The 19,835-nt window shown below is 33.6% G+C and overlaps 2 protein-coding genes across 2 annotated transcripts; both read right to left on the bottom strand.

Moving 5' to 3' along the window:
- Positions 1-9,077: 9,077 nt before the first annotated feature.
- LOC137654964 (shematrin-like protein 1) lies at positions 9,078-10,554 on the bottom strand. Its single transcript, XM_068388861.1, has 2 exons — positions 10,448-10,554; positions 9,078-9,558 (listed from the first exon to the last, which is right to left on the bottom strand). The coding sequence occupies exons 1-2, from the start codon at positions 10,457-10,459 to the stop codon at positions 9,148-9,150; spliced, it is 423 nt and encodes a 140-aa protein (XP_068244962.1). The 5' UTR covers positions 10,460-10,554; the 3' UTR covers positions 9,078-9,147.
- A 6,287-nt stretch (positions 10,555-16,841) lies between these two features.
- On the bottom strand, positions 16,842-18,107 carry LOC137654963 (shematrin-like protein 1). Its single transcript, XM_068388860.1, has 2 exons — positions 18,067-18,107; positions 16,842-17,322 (listed from the first exon to the last, which is right to left on the bottom strand). Exons 1-2 carry the CDS (start codon positions 18,076-18,078, stop codon positions 16,912-16,914), a joined length of 423 nt encoding a protein of 140 aa, XP_068244961.1. The 5' UTR covers positions 18,079-18,107; the 3' UTR covers positions 16,842-16,911.
- Between the last annotated feature and the right edge of the window lie 1,728 nt (positions 18,108-19,835).

Below are 19,835 nucleotides of genomic sequence, written 5' to 3'. Positions count from 1 at the left end.
GGATAGATGTACACAAGAAATTCCCTTTGGATTTTTGGCATTTACTCCTCTCCAATGGGAGAGGAATATGGGATTCACCCAGTAACCGGCACCCTTAGGGTTGGTTGAATGGAGTTTTAGACAGATGTGACAGCTGCTTCTGTTACATTTCTGGCATATGACCAATCCTGCCTTGAACTGAATGCCTATACTATCAGCCAGATCAGGGGTAAACGTGAGGGTCCATCCTCCCCATTGTTTTCTAGACATAAGAGATCACTTCAGACTTTTCATTATCTCAAGGCATGAGGATGCCCTTGAAAGGAAAGATGGCATGGCCTGACACCAACTCCCGTCCTCAGTCAGCCCTGTGCATGCTGGTCCCTGCTCTGTAATGCTCTTGAGCACAGAAACTGGACAGGCATCTACACTCAGTCAACAAAGAAAAGGCTTACAAGGTGCTTTTTCTATGTTAGGGATCCCTGTAGTATCAGGGATTGTTCCATCATTTAAATAACCAGGAATAGTTCTATTTCCGGCCATCATATGCCTAATGATATGTGTTTCAGGACCCATTCCTGGATCAGAACTTGTGTATGCTAGTGGAGTCAGAGAACCCTGGGTGTGAGAGGTCCATTTTAGGAGTCCTTGTACGCTTCCATATATACAATGAACTCGGCAAAAGAACCACAGAGCCTCCTTGGTCATGGATGGTATATTCCTGATTACAAGAGACAAGCTTTAACAAGGATAAGACTGATGTCACATAGTTTGAAAATTGAATTAGGAAGGTGGAGTAGGATCCCGCATGAGTTACGTATTTGTGTATGTACGGAAAATCAGGTATAGGATGAGGAACATGTACTATTACATTGTTCGCTTAGCGCACACAGTCATGCGAAATATCCAAACCCTGATTACTCGGACATTGTAAACTTGTTGAATGAAGGAAACCCGATAGATCTTTGTAATTATGTATTTGAAACCCTGGAATTAATCGGAATTTGTTTGTTTGTTGATATATTTTTGTGGACATAATATTTTCGCTAAATTTAAATGTCTTTTGCAAGATTATTATATACAATTTATGATGTATCTTTACCTTTGTAAGTTTTTTTTTTTTTTTTTTTTTTTTTTTTTTTTTGTAATTTTAAGTCAATAAAGTATAAATAAACAATAGGCTTCTGTGAATCTCTTTGGCAGGTTCTAGAAATGAATCTTTGACTAATTTGGTCAGAGCTTGCTAGTAAAACCTTGGTTGAGGTGAATGCTCTGATCTGCAGGTCTGAGAGTTTACTTTGATCTAACCAGTCTAGGAGGATCTTGCCTTCCCCGCTTGCCTGACAATGTCTTCCTGTTGAATAGTCAACGTACCTTGGTAACTAGCTGTCCTATAGATAAAGTTAAGGTAGAGAGTGTATCTTTAACTGTTTCTGAATCTATGGCATGGAGTCCACTAACATTGCCTTCTAACAGGTGGTATTGTTTGACAAGAGTTCAGTACAGATCTTGCCAGTTTGACGGGATGGTCAGTCTTGGAGAACCAGGAAGAGTTTCACAGATTTGTGTTGAAAGCTGACTCTTCCAGTCATGAATCTCACTCTAAAAAAAAACCGTTTTTTTTTGCAAAACTAACATTCAAGATAGAGAGACTAATCTTTTAGTGGTTCTGAAGGATGCAATGTATATTTTCAAATACCCATACATCAGGCCTCTTGTAAGTACCTCGGTTTCTTCAATGGAGTACTGTACCAATTTAATGCCCTGTGCCTCAGACATTTCATTATCCATGAGGTGTTCATTTGCATGTTCATCCGGGTGTTATCTTTGACCCATTTGTACAGGAAATGTCATTTGAAATATCACTACAATTGGCAAATCCTGTTTTCTGAGAATTAATCATTTTAGAATCAAGACCATTTCCCCCCTATTCTCGCGATCTGGGGATTGTTGATAAAATGGGAAAAGTCGGAGATTCTGCCCAAGCAGTGGTTGAAGTTCCAGACAGGAATTACTCGCTCAGGTAGGTTAAATTTCCTTCAGGTATCTGCTCTTGTTAGAAAAGCTTATTCCTAATGGGTGTCTACGCTTGAAATCACTTCATTGGTATCTGAAGCCTTACTGGTCTGGATTCAGGGGTTTTGTTTCCAATCCTGTTCCAGGGGAAAATCAAATGAAAATATATCTGACTGGTGAATAAAGAAAAAGAACCTCACCAGGCATATTCTTCTCACCTCCTGAGATACTTCTGTTCTTGGATACATCAAAGTAGGGGTGGGGAGCACACCTGGAAAACCTAGTCTCTCTGAGGTTCCGGATCATGGAAAAACTGCATGTATTTCCAGAAGGTTTAATGTGCAAGGGGATATGGAGGCCGTGTCTCCTAGCTTGTTGATAAAGGCCACTATGGTTGAGTTGTCGTGTATCAGCATGACAGAATAACCCATCACTTGTTACTGGAATGCATACAAAGCCCGAAAAACAGCTTGCATTTCCAGAAAGTTTATTATGCAGTTCCTGTTTTTCGGGCTATGTATGTATTCCAGTAACAAGTGATGGGTTATTCTGTCATGCTGATACATAAGAACTCAACAATAGTGGTCTACATCAACAAAGTAGGTGACATGTTCACCGTATCCCTCTGCAAGTTGATGAAGCAGATGCATATTTGGGTAGGATTCCATGCCTTAGATCTGTCAGCAAGGTATATTCAAGGCAGTAGGAACATCCTAGTAGACAAGCTTAGTTACCAGTAGCAAGTTGTTGGGATAGAGTGGTCTCTAAATTCTTGTGAGGAAGAAAAGCTTTTTGCTTAGTGTATCTTAGTGGTGATTAACCTGTTCACCATTTGGCTGAACTCCTTATATTTTGTTCCTCATCCCGGACACATGGGGGCACTTAAGGATGCCTGTGAGTAACCTTGGAAGGACTTGGACGTCTATGATTTTCCCCCATTCAACCTAATTTCAAGCCCGATCAACTGCAGGCTGACTTCCTCAAGTCTCAGGATGACCATTAATCCTCCCAGATGACTCTAAGCCTAAATGTATTCCAATCTTCTATCTGTTCTATTCGAGATCCTAAGGAATATACTTCTGTGGTCAACTTCTGTCTCATTGATCTTGGGTATGGTTATGTATTCAGTAAACACTGTATATTGATACTCTTTTTTTTTCAGAGTAGAGAAGTATGATATTTCCTGTTTAAATTAAGAGTTAGGTATAATTTAGGACAGTTTACCTTTAAATGAATTTAAGTCTACCTATATTTATTAAGTGCAGAGTAGACCAACCCAGTCCAATCCTTCTCAATCATCCCCAACTGTTCTATGCATTACAAAATCCATGAGGAAGATAAACAACATAGGTGACAACACATTCACTGGAAATTCATTTGATAGGACTCCTCTAATATTAAATTTGCACTCGGTATGCTCATGAACAGGCTTAATCAAATTTGCACATTTAAGTGAAAGAAAAAACTGGACTTTTCAAGGAATGGCAGATCTTTGAAAATCCAATAAAATGAGTTTTGCTGCTAGAAATTCCAGTTTTTGAAAAAAACTTTCCATAAATCCTTGGAACTGTTAAGGATAGAAGTAAAATAGATGGCCAAAAAACATTTCCCTTTGCATATTCCCAGGAAGTAATATCAGTAAACTATTTGTTTAGTTTTTGTTCACTACCTAAATAAGTAATCTGACAGGCTTTTTGAAAAGGAAATTTATTGGAATTAGTGGCGGTGCTTTACCTTTGAAAGTAACGAGTTTTTGGATATTCGCGCTTCTTAGAAAATGTTAGTGTATATAACACTTACAAGGAAGAAGTCAGTAATCCTTGAAGAAATTAATTCTGATATATCGAACACTTGAAGTTAATACTGCAGTCAATAAATATTTCTGTTAAGATTGTTGTTTTATTATATTTAAATATACGTGTGCAGTGATGGTAATCCTAAATATATTATATATATGATTTTCTCATCGTGGACAATTCTTAAGATTAATTCATTTACAGCTCTAATTTTCAAACTTGTCATATGTCCCCCCTTTATAGAGTGAGATACTCCACTTGTGGGGAGAACTATGATGAGCATTATGGAGTCTTTATCAAACTTAATATATCATAGACCCTATCAGATCTATTAAGAAAGTGTATGATGTAAAAACAGTTAGAATAGAATATTTAAACTTTACCTAACACTTGATATTTATCACCTAGTAGGAGCACTATATATATATATATATATATATATATATATATATATATATATATATATATATATATATATGTATATATATATATGTCTGTATATATACAGTATATATATATATATATATATATATATATATATATATATATACATACATATATATATATATGTATAATGTATATATATATAAATATATATATATATATATATATATATATATATATGTATATATATACATATATATATATATATATATATATATATATATATATATATATATATATTTATATATATATATGTTACTACAAATAGCTTGACTAATGACGATGATACATTATTCTCTTCCTCTTATAAAACATTGTAACATTTTTATAGCATATGACCATTGTAACAGGATATCAATTGTAAATAATGTAGTTCGTATTTAAGAAGAGTATCAGTTTGTGATGCATTAGGAGGATGATATTCATGCACTGAGTTTCCAGGTTTCCTCCATCTACAGTAATTGTAAGTTTATCAACTGAGTTTCCAGGTTTCCTCCATCTACAGTAATTGTAAGTTTATCAACTGAGTTTCCAGGTTTCCTCCATCTGCAGTAATTGTAAGTTTATCAACTGAGTTTCCAGGTTTCCTCCATCTACAGTAATTGTAAGTTTATCAACTGAGTTTCCAGGTTTCCTCCATCTACAGTAATTGTAAGTTTATCAACTGAGTTTCCAGGTTTCCTCCATCTACAGTAATTGTAAGTTTATCAACAGTTTTACCTGAATTCATCACGGAAATGCCTTGTTACTGAACGTGCCATGTTGCATACATGTAACTGATTAAACACTTTTTTTGGAACTAGATGTTGTCTATATATTGCATCTTTTGCCCATCAGGTCACTGAATACTTGCACATAGATTTTACATATAAAGTTTCCCCTTCAGTAACCAGGGTGGCATTAGTGAACTGCAAGGTCTTACTAATGTGCTAAAGGGTATAGAACCTAACCCAGTAGCACTATATGAGCTACCTAGTAGAGTGACATCATTATGTTTCTTACAGGCTTACACGTGTGCTTACAGATAACAGGAGCTAATGATAAGAGTCTGTAACTTTAATGACACTGAAAGAATTGTATTTATATTTAGGTTTTAATTTCAATGATGTATGAATGGCTCCTTACAAACTTAGGAATTTTGAATTGTTGGAATATATTGTATAAAGAATTCGATTGTGGTTTCATTTGATGAGACAGATCTTAATGAGTTATTTTTTCTCATTTAGGCATAAAGTCAGCTTTCGATATTCGCGGGTCTATCTTCACAGATTCGGTCACCCGCAGGGTCTATCTTCACGGATTCGGTCACCCGCAGGGTCTACCTTCACGGATTCAGTCACCCGCAGGGTCTATCTTCACGGATTCGGTCACCCGCAGGGTCTACCTTCACGGATTCAGTCACCCGCAGGGTCTATCTTCACGGATTCGGTCACCCGCAGGGTCTACCTTCACGAATTCTGTCACCCGCAGGGTCTACCTTCACGGATTCAGTCACCCGCAGGGTCTATCTTCACGGATTCAGTCACCCGCAGGGTCTATCTTCACGGATTCGGTCATCCGCAGGGTCTATTTTCACGGATTCAGTCACCCGCAGAGTCTATCTTCACGGATTCGGTCACCTGCATGGTCTATCTTCATGGATTCAGTCACTCGCCGGGTCTATCTTCACGGATTCGATTATCCGCTATACAGAGAACTATATAACCTACTACACAAAAAATATTTTCGCCATAAGTACTCACATACCCCAATGGTTTTCTAGTCAACCACATTCTTTTGCACCCAGCATGCACCCCATCTCCTGCTGACTCAGCATCAGTCTTGCATCATCTCTCCTCGTTTGTGCATCTTCCGCATCGGTCTTTTTTTTTGTGCAGAATTACGTTGTGATGACAAATGCCACCTTTTAAGAAACTTTGATAATCTCTTAATCTCTGCATCTGTGGTAGAAGACGTCATAATTAACAAAGCTCAAATTGTTAAAACACATTAATATCTGTCGATGGAAATAGCCTAGACTGAATGCAGGTACAGTATGTGGCTTTACTGAAGCGCATTCATATTTTCTAATAGAATCGTTTCTTTAATGATGACTGATGAATGACCTTGCTTTTATAACCATTGAAATCTAAAGGTTGTTATTTCCGCAGCACAAGATGAGATGATATCTCATTATAAAGTCTGAAAACATTAAACAGCTATATAATATTACCCTTCACAATATGTAAGCCCTATTTTTCTCACTGTTTATACACAAGGACACTAGGCCTATATATATATATATATATATATATATATATATATATATATATATATATATATATATATATATATATATATGTGTGTGTGTGTGTGTGTGTGTGCGTGCGTGTGTGTAAATATCAACCACAATAGCATTTAATACTGAAATCTATCTTGAGAATATATATCCACTGGAATTCCTTTATGGTAATAGCTTTTGGCTGGGCAGAGATTCGAACCCATGCCTATTCAGCCGAAAGCATGCCTGTGAGGACGGACTCTACCAACTGAGCTATCAAGTAGCTCATAATCCATGACATTAGAAAGAAATATGTCATAAAATATTAGAATCAGCTTTAATACATCAAATTCTCTTCGTTGAAGTGGTGTGCATGTAGTGAAAATCTAAATTCAAAATTATCATAGATTTCAATATGATGTACATCCTTTGCTTCCTTAATGAAATATTGCTGTCCAATTGGCGTACGTCCATATGTGTAATGCATTAATCCCGTTTTCTTTCAAATTCCGCTGGCATTTGAAATTTCCACGAAATAATATCAGTAAAAATAATAGCATAATATAAAAAAAAAAATGTGCATGCAGACATAAAATCAAATCCACATGAAACTCTCAACAACATTTCCTCGGAAAGTATTTTTTAAGGTATTTGATGAAATTCTTCTCAAACAATTTTGTTAAATCTTTGTAAAAGACTAAAGGAAGTCAAGCTCCCTTGTCCTATGTGATAGTAATCCATATCAGTAAGGTTGCGATGATCATTCAATGGTAGGGGCGTAGGAGCGTTTTCCTGTTGGGGGTGGGGGGGGGTAAAGTTCAAAATGACACTGAAGGCGGAGCCGCAGGCGCGAAGGCATGGGGGGGGGGGGTTGCCTTGGGGGTCTCCCCCAGAAACATTTTATGAGGAAACACCCTCAGATGCGATTTCCTGGCATCTGACAGCATATTGTATCAAAGACAAAATTATATTTTCGGAAGATTTTATGTGACCAATTCCAATTTTTACACAATAACAATCATTAAATACCAATGAGCCTATATATATATATATATATATATATATATATATATATATATATATATATATATATATATATATATATATACCGATTGGCCTACTTGGCGAATTAACCAAAATATACTGACGACGTTGATTCTTTGCTACAAACTCATTCGCAATATCGATCAAGTCAAGGCTATCGTTCTTTTCCGAATTACAATGAAGTATCATGCAGTGATTCAATATTACTTAATGAATAATGACATGAAGCATCAGACCTTGTGAGAAGAGAATACAATAAATTTGATTCTTTCATTTGTTTACTTCGTGAATCTAGATAAATGAAAATATTAGGTAAATCAAATCGTTCTACAAGTTTCAACTTGCTTTCCAATATGGCTGTTGTGTTGTACAACATGTAATAAAATAACTGAATTTAGTTATATGTTATATATACATATATGAATATATATATATATATATATATATATATATATATATATATATATATATATATATATATATACATACATATATATATGTATATATATATATATATATATATATATATATACATATACATATACATATATATATATATATATATATATATATATATATATATATATACATAGAATAATTGTAAGTAAGTAAAATTAAGAACAAGCATATTTCTAATATAAACATACATATTTGAAAGTCATGCCTGAGACCAGAAAATATACATATTAAAAGTGTATGAATAATGTATAATTAACACTTAATAAGCTCTAAAATTATAAAAAAGTATACATATTTAAAAAGAATTATGAAGAAATTATATATATATATATATATATATATATATATATATATATATATATATATATATATATATACACACACACATTCATGCATATGTTTATATGTGCGATATTCGTCAACTACATGTGTTCGCGTGTGTCATATTTTCAATTTATTACTGTGTATCAATGATGTAGTTTGTTACTATAATAGTGTTTGGTAATGATGGATAAATCAACATTTGTTTGCACGGTATGCACTGGGGGTCAAACATTACAAGTGGCTTGATTCCTAATATGGGGGCTGCTCTTTAAGACTAAGCAAGTGACCAGCGACGGGACTGTGAAACTATGATGCTGGGTACTAACATGATACTTACGTGGCGGGGGTGGGGTGGGAGGGTGAGACTGTACAAGAGCGGTTGCCAGAGATAAAATGCATTTAAAATATGTAAATCTGAATGTTTAAAAGGATATTTTCAGCAAAAAATGGGGGGGGGGGGGGGTTTGCTATAGCGTCCACCCCCCCCCCCGTGATCCTACGCCCCTGAATGGTATCAGTGAAGAAGGAGTTAAGAGCTAGAAATCTCTCAAAGTCTAACTCATATTCTTTTATAATTAGGTAACTCACTCATTATTAGGTCTATCTCACATCTTTATATCTAATTGTCTATTACAGTGGTATGTTCGATCATTTAAACTAAAATGTTGGTGCCATTTTCTAAAACCTTTTTACCTTCTGAATTATATATCTTGTGTCTGCAGAACAGAAAGAGGATGGGAATTAAAAACCAAATATATTGCGCAGCTTTCATTTAGATCGTCGTATCAGCAGCAATAGAAAATCTACAATTATTCTCTCGGCAAATCAGTGGTAACGTCCTCCATAACCATAGTAATTGGAAGGGTAGTAGTAGCTTGGACGAGGATAGCCGTAGTAGCCATAGCCATGGCCATAGGAAGGCTCGGAATCAGGTTGAGGATCGGCAGACCTCTTTCCGTAGTGATGGCCATGAGGAGGGTAGACATGGGGGTGTCCATGGCCATGATGGTGTGCATAGGAGAGGGAAGCCTCAGCCTCTGGTTCTGGATCAGCAGACCTCTTGTGATGGGGGTGCACGTAACCGTAGCCTACTGGGTAGTAGCTACGGTACCCATACGGGTAACCATAACCGTAGCCATAGGAAGGACGATGATGGCCATAACTGACAACACTTGGCTCCGCATCTCGCTTCTCAATCTCAGTAGCGCAAGCGGAAGCCGCCAAGAGCACGATTGCCTGGAATATTGAGAGAGATTCAAACAAGAGTTCGGATGCGACAAAATCAACCGATGTTGCAGAATATACCAATACAATTTACTGTATATGATTCAAAGGTAATCTTTTAAAATGTAGATAATTTCTAGACTTTAGTTTCTTTTCAAATGCACATATAGAACTATAATGTAGATATTTTACCAAAAAAAAAAAAAAAACTGTAAATATAAAATTGCACAATTACATCGTCGATTAGATATATATATATATATATATATATATATATATATATATATATGTATATAAGGAGAGGTTTAATTCGTTAATAATGGTACTCGTTTGACTACTGCTAAAACTATAGCTGCAATATCATACAAAATCAAATTCATATGTGAAACTAAAACTATAGACAAGGGAAAAATAATCTATTTTTTTTTTCGGGCCATGTGATTGTATGGATTAAAGTGAACGCAGTTTATTCTTGAATTTCAATGTCTTGCTGGCTGCCATATTTAAAAGATATACATAACTAATAATATAAACTAACGATTCAGATTAACCATTTTTCAATTCATGCACTCGGTGCATTGAATACACTGACGCACAAGATGGAAAGGAAATTGGCTATTAGTGCTCTCTTCTATACAAAGAAAATTGTATTGCTCATTTAATAGTAAATAAAACTAACAAATAACTACACTAACAAGAGGTTCATTCAGAAAATATCTACGGAATATGGAAAAAAGAATTAAGCTAATGGTATCTCGTAATTTTTCTACTGCTTTGTAAACATTTAATAGAGAAAAGGAATTTTTAGGCTGAATGCCCAAGAAAGTTATTAATACTTTGGTCAATGAAACTGTCAATAGTTTACAAATATTTGCTTGAGCTAAGTCATTAATATACTTACCAGAAACTTCATTGCTGCTTGTGGGTAATTAGTGTGGCCACTGACGAGCGAGTGTCTACCGAAGGAAGTCTGCTTCAACCTTTTATAGTTGCTGGAGGGGATGGAGACCTTCGGTTGGCTTGACGCTTTGACATTGGGAAACATCACAAGAATTTCGAAGATGGTTTATGTCGTAACGTCTCTTTTATCTCTCGAGTGTAATTTCGGAGGTATTTTCAGTCGGCCATCCTTCGGTGTCATACACACACACACACACACACACACACACACACACATATATATATATATATATATATATATATATATATATATATATATATATATATATATATATATACAGTATATACATTCCCATGAATCAATTCCCAAAATAAAAAAAAATTATTCAAGCAAATACATTATGATGTATATCATCATCATCTCCTACGCCTATTCGGAGAGAGAGAAAGAAATATTATGAATTGTTAAAATTGTAAATGCATCATAAATCTTAATAAAAGAAAAAAAAAATAACCTGTGTGGCATTGTCTCAAATCATACTACCAATATCGCTCTTACATCTTACGAATAATCTTTTATGCTCAATTAGAACTTGGTCTTTAAAATCTCATCCTTTTCTTTATTTACCAAAGTATAAAACCTAATCTCATTTAATCAGCGTCAACTTAAATACTGTAAGCTTTTATTCTATAATAATAAAATATTATCATAAACTTTAATTTGAACAATTTATTATGGCTCTATATAAGAATATATCTTCCAAAAAAAGTAATAAACATTGGTATTCTATAACGTATTAATTGAGTAAAATATCGGAACAAATATTTGAAATAATATACATTATTATACAGCTGATTTTTATTTAAATTACAGGGGTAACACCTGGGAAGCCTATTCATTTGATGGAAGTTTGTTCAAGATTATTTTTGTGACTTCTAGTTATCTTCATCACAATATATCTTCTAGCGCCAACGTATATCCACTTAATAGCGACCTGAATATATTCGTAGATCTCCAAATCTGTATAGATTGGTCCCTGTTCACAACCACGAAGTATGTGGTCCACTGTCTGGAAGGGATCCCCAATTGGGCACTCAGCAGAGGGAGAGGTACCCCACTTGGGAGGATTGCCTCCAGTCCTTCCAACTCCAACTCTGTACTTCTAGTACAAAGCTATAGTCCATTTCTTTTAGCGAGTCATATTTGCACCGACTCGCAGCGGTGCTCTTTTAGCTCGGAAAAGTTTCCTGATCGCTGATTGGTTGGACAAGATAATTCTAACCAATCAGCGACCTGGAAACTTTTCCGAGCTAAAAGGGCACCGTTGCGAGTCGGTGCATATATGACTCGCTAAAAGAAATGGACTATAGTACTTTGGGCTCACTGTCCTGGGGAGAGGCCCGCCAGCCCAAGGTGCCTTCAAGCTCTCTTAATGTAAAGGCTTTTTTTGTCTATCATAATTTATTCTAATATTTCCCCTCTTATTGCTACAGTTGTGGAAGTTTTAATAATGATTTCTCAAGACCATTCTTTGAAGTTTCAATTGCTACTGACCAATGAGTAATTTGTTTACAAACATTTCATTTAAATTGACAATGAAGATATTTGGATTTGATTTTCATCCTTCATATAAGTGGTAAAAATGAAATCCCATCTCAGTAGGCTAACCCATTCTAACCATTTCAAGAATATAATACAATAGATTGGTTAGCATTGGATATTCTACCGTCATGAGAATTCTTTTACCATTTATATAAAGAATGAAAGTAAAAGCAAATATTTTCATTATTAAATTAAATCAATTGTCTCTACACAAATTACTCAACAGTCAGTAGCAGTAGAAACTCCAAGGAACGGTCTTGTGAAATCATTGATGAAAGATATCCTGTACTAGAAGTCAGAAAAATACACCTGAACAAACTTCTATCACACAAATAGGTTGATCAGAAGTTACCATTGCAATTTGAACATTTTGATGATGACAGCTGTATGATAATGTATGTTAGTTTGACTCAGTGCATAAGGAAACTTGAGAATGTTTAGCAAATAGGAAAAACTAGTGGAAAATTTTGGCTACTATTTTTCGGTCGCAAGTAGCGCAGCTAGACTTGATAATAAGAAATAGGATTAATTCTGTATCCCCTTCAAAAACACAAACATTCATCAGGAATACGTAAATCTTTCTGAAAACATTCCAAACAGCTCCGTTATTCTTAGGTAATTATCATTATCACCATAATAATACTCCTTCAATGGTAACGGCGTGAGGATGACAAATGCCACCTTTCAAGAAACAATGATCATCTCTGCCATTGTGGTAGAAGACGACAGAATTAGCAAACCTCAAATGGCCAAAAACATTAATAACGGTTGATGAAAATGGCCTAGACTGAATGCAGGTACAGTATGACTTTACTAAAGTGGATTAATATTTCCTAATATAATCGTTTCTTTAATGATGGCTGATAGATGATATTGGTGTTATAACCATTGAAATTTATGTGTTATTTCCGCTGCACAAGATGAGATAATTACTCTTTTAAAATGGGAAGATATTAAACTTTTAAATAACCAGGGAATTATTTGATCAATTACACACCTTTTACAGTATATAGTATGTACTGTATATATATATATATATATATATATATATATATATATGTATGTATGTATATATAGTACTTGATATATCTATATACATATATATTAGTAAGTATATACATATATACATATATTTCCATTATATATATATATATATATATATATATATATATATATATATATATATATATATACACACACACACATATATATATAAATATACATGTATGTATATACACATATATATATATATATATGTATATATACACTGTATATATATATATATATATATATATATATATATATATATATATATATATATATATATATATATATATATATATATATATGAACCTGAACCATGAACGGATTTTGACATCGAATTCACTTAACTTTATGAGTAAATACCCATAAAGAAATTATTCTTATGATGAATATATCTGTCTTGGACAGGTTTAGAACCTGTGTCTCAGAGTCTATGTGAATCCTAGCATTAGATTTTAATAATTAAGGTATAAAGATTTAAATACATCACGATTCTGATGTATATATCCCTGTATATTTTAGGTGTTTATATATAAATGTTTATATATATCATATATATATATATATATATATGTATATATATATATATATATATATATATATATATACTCTATATAAACTGTAATTTTGCCCATGAACATACTCACACACATACATATATATATATATATATATATGTATATATATATTATATACATACTTATATGTGCATATATACACAGACATATATATATATATATATATATATATATATATATATATAAATATATATATATATACAGTATATATATATATATATATATATATATATATATATATATTTACTGTATATAAATATACATATGCACAAATATATTTATATATACATATATACACTATATAAACTGTATATATAGCATATATATATATATATATATATATATATATATATATATATATATATAGATATATATGTATATATATATTCTGTAGATATATATATATATATATATATATATATATATATATATATATATATCTATCTATCTATCTATATACCTATATATATATATATATATATATATATATATATATATCTATCTATCTATCTATATACCTATATATATATATATATATATATATATATATATATATATATATATATATATATATATATCTACATCAACATGTCACTAAAAATCCATTTCATGAGAGAGAGAGAGAGAGAGAGAGAGAGAGAGAGAGAGAGAGAGAGAGAGAGAGAGAGAGAGAGAGAGAGAGAGGGGGGGAGTGGATTCTGCATACCATTATTATATGGTTAACCAAAGAGTATACAGGACGAGAGTAGCTTATTGCGTTTGCTTTCAAATTTACAAATCTCATTATACGATTTACTGCAAAGTAATTTTGACATCTCTTTTGGCCTCGAACCAAGTTCTTTGGTTTCTTCCTCTTTTCTGTAGTCAGAATTTGCCAATGCATATATTTCTTTAGAATTTATCTCCTTCAATGGAAAAGGATTTTAGTCTGTTGTCTTGGAGATTAGACCAATTCCCCTTTTCAATTAACATTTGCATAACATTCTACCCACCAAGTCAAGTTATTGCATTGCACCCAATCCTTCTTAATAAACCCAGACACGGAAAAGCGGTAAGAATCAACCTCAAATATAATTCTTTTATTTATGTAACAGACATTTCCCTTCAGAAAGAGAGATAGAGACTCCTACCTTTCAAGGGACATTTCCTCCCACAAGGCGTCTTCCCAACACTGACAGGGAAGGATTAGAATTTCCTTCATTATGCTAAACAATAACATTAAATCGCCCGTCTCTGCGGTCATCCCTCCATTATTTAAACTAAATTATTTAGCGATTGTGTTCATATCTCTTCTTGCCTTAGTTAACATTATTACATTAGCTTTGTATCCCTCCCAAAAAAAGTCAGCTTTAAAACCTGTTTTATTGTAATATTCAAATTTTTTGTCTTGATTAGAAGTGATTCGCTTGTCATAATCCCATTAAAGTCACCGAAAAGGCACGGGGGTAAACTTAGCTTTCTTAGAGACTTGAACGTTATTAATGTAAAAATTTCGAATGACAATCTCTCTCTCTCTCTCTCTCTCTCTCTCTCTCTCTCTCTCTCTCTCTCTCGGGAGAGGAAATCTATTAGATTAAAATTGAAGATTGCAGTTATATACGACAACGGAATTTGCATGGCAAATACAATATAAACTTTTCCATTGCAAATTCATTTTAGACAGTTTGGAAAAACGTATCTGGACTGTATTTTCTTCAGTTTAACAATAAATCGGTATATTTAGATCGTCTTTCAAGATTTTCGGCAATTTTTCTATCTTCAAAAAAAAAAGAAAAAAAAATATTTTGATATTTCATTCTTCCATATTTCCAGCAGCTTTTCCTAAGAATTGAAATCATAGTCCGTGGGCTGGATATAAAAATCTCTGGAAACATCATTCAACTAATTCTTGGTGTATGCCAAGGTCTATTATGTGACCTTGGTGTAATGTAAGTAGGGTTTTACATCATAAAAACCATCCACTACTTAGTTCTGGGTGGGAAATGAATTTTCAGATATAAAGAAATATATTATGCGAAGATGGTTATGAGTTACACATTTTGACATTTCTCAGTTTGGAATATCGAGAGTTGAGTAACTGCCAGGTACTTAAATCCCCGGTTATGCAAACATATGCTCACCGGAATTTCATAGAATTCCCTAATATCCATCGTTCCCTAGACCGGTTCAAGACTTGGAACCAAATGCAATAAGAGACGAAGTCCACAGGATTAGAAATTGCCCGGCAATTACGATGTTTCCGTTTCCGTGTATGAAATACCCATGGCATATACCAATATCGCTCCATATACTCCAAATAAATTTTCAATTTTTGTACCTTATCATACTAAAGAAAAATCTGAGAATTTAATACAATATTATCCACACACGCACACACACACACACACACACACATATATATATATATATATATATATATATATATATATATATATATATATATATATATATATATATATATATATATATATATATGTATATATATATATGTATATATATATATATATATATATATACAAAAGGTTTTTTGTAGTTATCGGAAGTGAAGAGGAAAATGCATGCAAAAATTTTGCCATTGAAAATACATATATTACTCTCTCTAGACAAATGTCGCCTTCCTCTAAATAAAACATCAGGGCTACGGCAGCTATCCAGATTTTCATAATCCACGACATTATTTGGTAATATGTAATAAAACTTCACACTCGGCTTCTGTCTACATGAAATACTGCTAAATTAGCCTAACGTCCCTGGTTGCTATTTGCACAATTTAAGTTTTCTTTCAAATTCCACAGGTAGAGGAATATTCCATGAAATAAACTCGGCAAAAACAAACATGAAAAATGTGCTCGCACACATGAACTGAAATCCACATGAAATTATAGACACTTCCTCGGACAGTTTTTCATGGTATTTGATAAAATTATCCACAGCAGATTTTGTCAAATCTATGTAAGAGGCAGACAAGCTGCCGCCAAATAAGGCTTCCTTGCCACAAATGATAATAATCCAGATCACTAAATAAATCCACGCTCACTACTTTAAAGCATCTGATCTATTATCATTTAAACTAAAATGTTGGAGCAATTTTATAAAAACATTTCAAATTCTGGATCATATTTCTTATGTCTCTGCAGAACAGAAAGAGGATGGGAATTAAAAACCAAATATATTATGCAGCTTTCATTCAGATCGTCGTATCAGCAGCAATAGAAAATCTACAATTATTCTCTCGGCAAATCAGTGGTAACGTCCTCCATAACCATAGTAATTGGAAGGGTAGTAGTGGCTTGGACGAGGATAGCCGTAGTAGCCATTGCCATGGCCATAGGAAGGCTCGGAATCAGGTTGAGGATCGGCAGACCTCTTTCCGTAGTGATGGCCATGAGGATGGTAGACATGGGGGTGTCCATGGCCATGATGGTGTGCATAGGAGAGGGAAGCCTCAGCCTCTGGTTCTGGATCAGCAGACCTCTTGTGATGGGGGTGCACGTAACCGTAGCCTACTGGGTAGTAGCTACGGTACCCATACGGGTAACCATAACCGTAGCCATAGGAAGGACGATGATGGCCATAACTGACAACACTTGGCTCCGCATCTCGCTTCTCAATCTCAGTAGCGCAAGCGGAAGCCGCCAAGAGCACGATTGCCTGGAATGTTGGAAGAGATTCAAACAAGAGTTCGGATGCGACAAAATCAATAGGTGTTGCAAATTATGGCAGTACCATCCAATGTAGATTTATTGAAAGGTAATTTAAAAGGATTAAATAATTTTTTAGTCCTTAATTTATTTTTAAATGCACATATAATACTATAATTTATGTAATTAAATATATAGATAATAGTTTTCTTTTGCCCATTTCTAGAAATATAGGCTAGCTGCAATATCATACAAAAAAAAAAATTAATCTATAATCTAGGAAGATAAAATTGATAATTTTTTTCGGTCTATATTATTGCATGAATTAGATTAAATGAGTTTAATCTTGAATTTTAATGTCTTCATTGCCTCCATATTAAAATATCATAAACACTAATTAAATAAACTAAAAACATAGATTATTTTCATTTATTCAGAAAATCGGCTCATAGAATACACTGACGCACAAATAGAAAGGAAAATTTATTTATATCAACAAATAAATTGCGATGCTCAACTGATACTAAATAAAACTAACTACACTAGCGAGAGGCCCATTCAGAAAATATCTCTACATAATATGGCGAAGGATTTAGGCGGAAGGAATCTCGTCATTTCTCTACTGTTTTGTAATCTCTTAATAGAGAAAAGGCACTTTTAGGCTGAATGCCTTAGAATCATATTAATCCTATTCTTAGTGAAATTGGCAATAGTTTACAAACATTTGCTCGAGCTAAGTCCTTAATGTACTTACCAAAAACTTCATTGCTGCTTGTGGGTAATTAGTGTGGCCACTGACGAGCGAGTGTCTACCGAAGGAAGTCTGCTTCAACCTTTTATAGTTGCTGGAGGGGATGGAGACCTTCGGTTGTCGTTTTGACATTGGGAAGCATCACAAGAATTTCGAAGATGGTTTATGTCGTAACGTCTCTTTTATCTCTCGAGTGTAATTTCGGAGGTACTTTCAGTCGGCCATTCTTCGGTGTCATACGCACACACACACACACTCACATATAAATATATATATATATATATATATATATATATATATATATATATATATATATATATATACAGTATATACATTCCCATGAATCAATTCCCAAAATAAACAAAATTTATTCAAGCAAATACATTATGATGTATATAATCATCATCATCTCCTACGCCTACTCGGAGAGAGAGAAAGAAATATTATGAATTGGTCAAATTGTAAATGCATAAATCATAATAAAAGAAAAAATAACCTGTGTGGCATTGTCTTCAATCATACTAATAATATCGCTCTTACATCTTACGAATAATCTTTGATGCTCCATTAGAATTTAGTCTTTAAAATCTCATCGTATTCTTTTTTTTACCAAAGTATAAAACCTAATCTCATTTAATCAACATCAACTTGAATTCTGTAAGCTTTTATTCTATAATTATGAAATATCATCATAAACTTTAATGCAAACAATCTATTATTGCTCTCTATAAGAATATATCTTCCAAAAGAATAAGAAATATTGGTATTCTATAACGTATTAATCGAGCAAAATATCGGAACAAATATTTGAAATAATATTCATTATCATACAGCTGCCATTTATTTAAATTACAGGGGTAACACCTGGGAAGCCTATTTATTTGATGTAAGTTTGTTCAAGATTATTTCTGTGACTTCTAGTTATCTTCATCACACTATATCTTCTAGCGCCAACGTATATCCACTTAATAGCGACCTGAATATATTCGTAGAAGTCCAGATATGTACAAATTGGCCCCTGTTCACAACCACGAAGTATGTGGTCCACTGTCTGGAAGGGATCCCCAATTGGGCACTCAGCAGAGGGGGAGATACCCCACTTAGGAAGATTGCCTCCAGTCCTTCCAACTCCAACTCTGTACTTCTAGTACAAAGCTATAGTCCATTTCTTTTAGCGAGTCATATTTGCACCGACTCGCAGTGGTGCTCTTTTAGCTCGGAAAAGTTTCCTGATTGCTGATTGGTTAGAATTATCTTGTCCAACCAATCAGCGATCAGGAAACTTTTCCGAGCTTAAAGGGCACCGTTGCGAGTCGGTGCATATATGACTCGCTAAAAGAAATGGACTATAGTACGATGGGGTCACTGTCCTGGCCAGAGGCCCGCCAGCCCAAGGTGCCTTCAAGCTCTCTTAATGTAAAGGCTTTTTTTGTCTATCATAATTTATTCTAATATTTCCCCTCTTATTGCTACAGTTGTGGAAGTTTTAACAATGATTTCTCAAGATCATTCCTTGAAGTTTCTATTGCTACTGACTAATGATTAATTTGTTTACAAACATTTCATTTAAATTGAAAATGAGGATATTCGGATTTGATTTTCATTCTTCATATAAGTGGTAAAAATGAAATCTCATCTCTCTAGGCTAACCCATTCTAACCATTTTAAGAATATAATACAATAGATTGGTTAGCATTGGATAGTCTACCGTCATGAGAATTCTTTTACCATTTATATAAAGAATGAAAGTAAAAGCGGAATATCTTTATTAT

This window comes from Palaemon carinicauda, chromosome 16, assembly GCF_036898095.1.
Source record: "Palaemon carinicauda isolate YSFRI2023 chromosome 16, ASM3689809v2, whole genome shotgun sequence".
In the NCBI taxonomy this organism is placed as follows: Eukaryota; Metazoa; Arthropoda; class Malacostraca; order Decapoda; family Palaemonidae; genus Palaemon; species Palaemon carinicauda.
The sequence above is the reverse complement of the archived record's forward strand: the minus strand, read 5'-3'. Positions and strand labels throughout refer to the sequence as shown.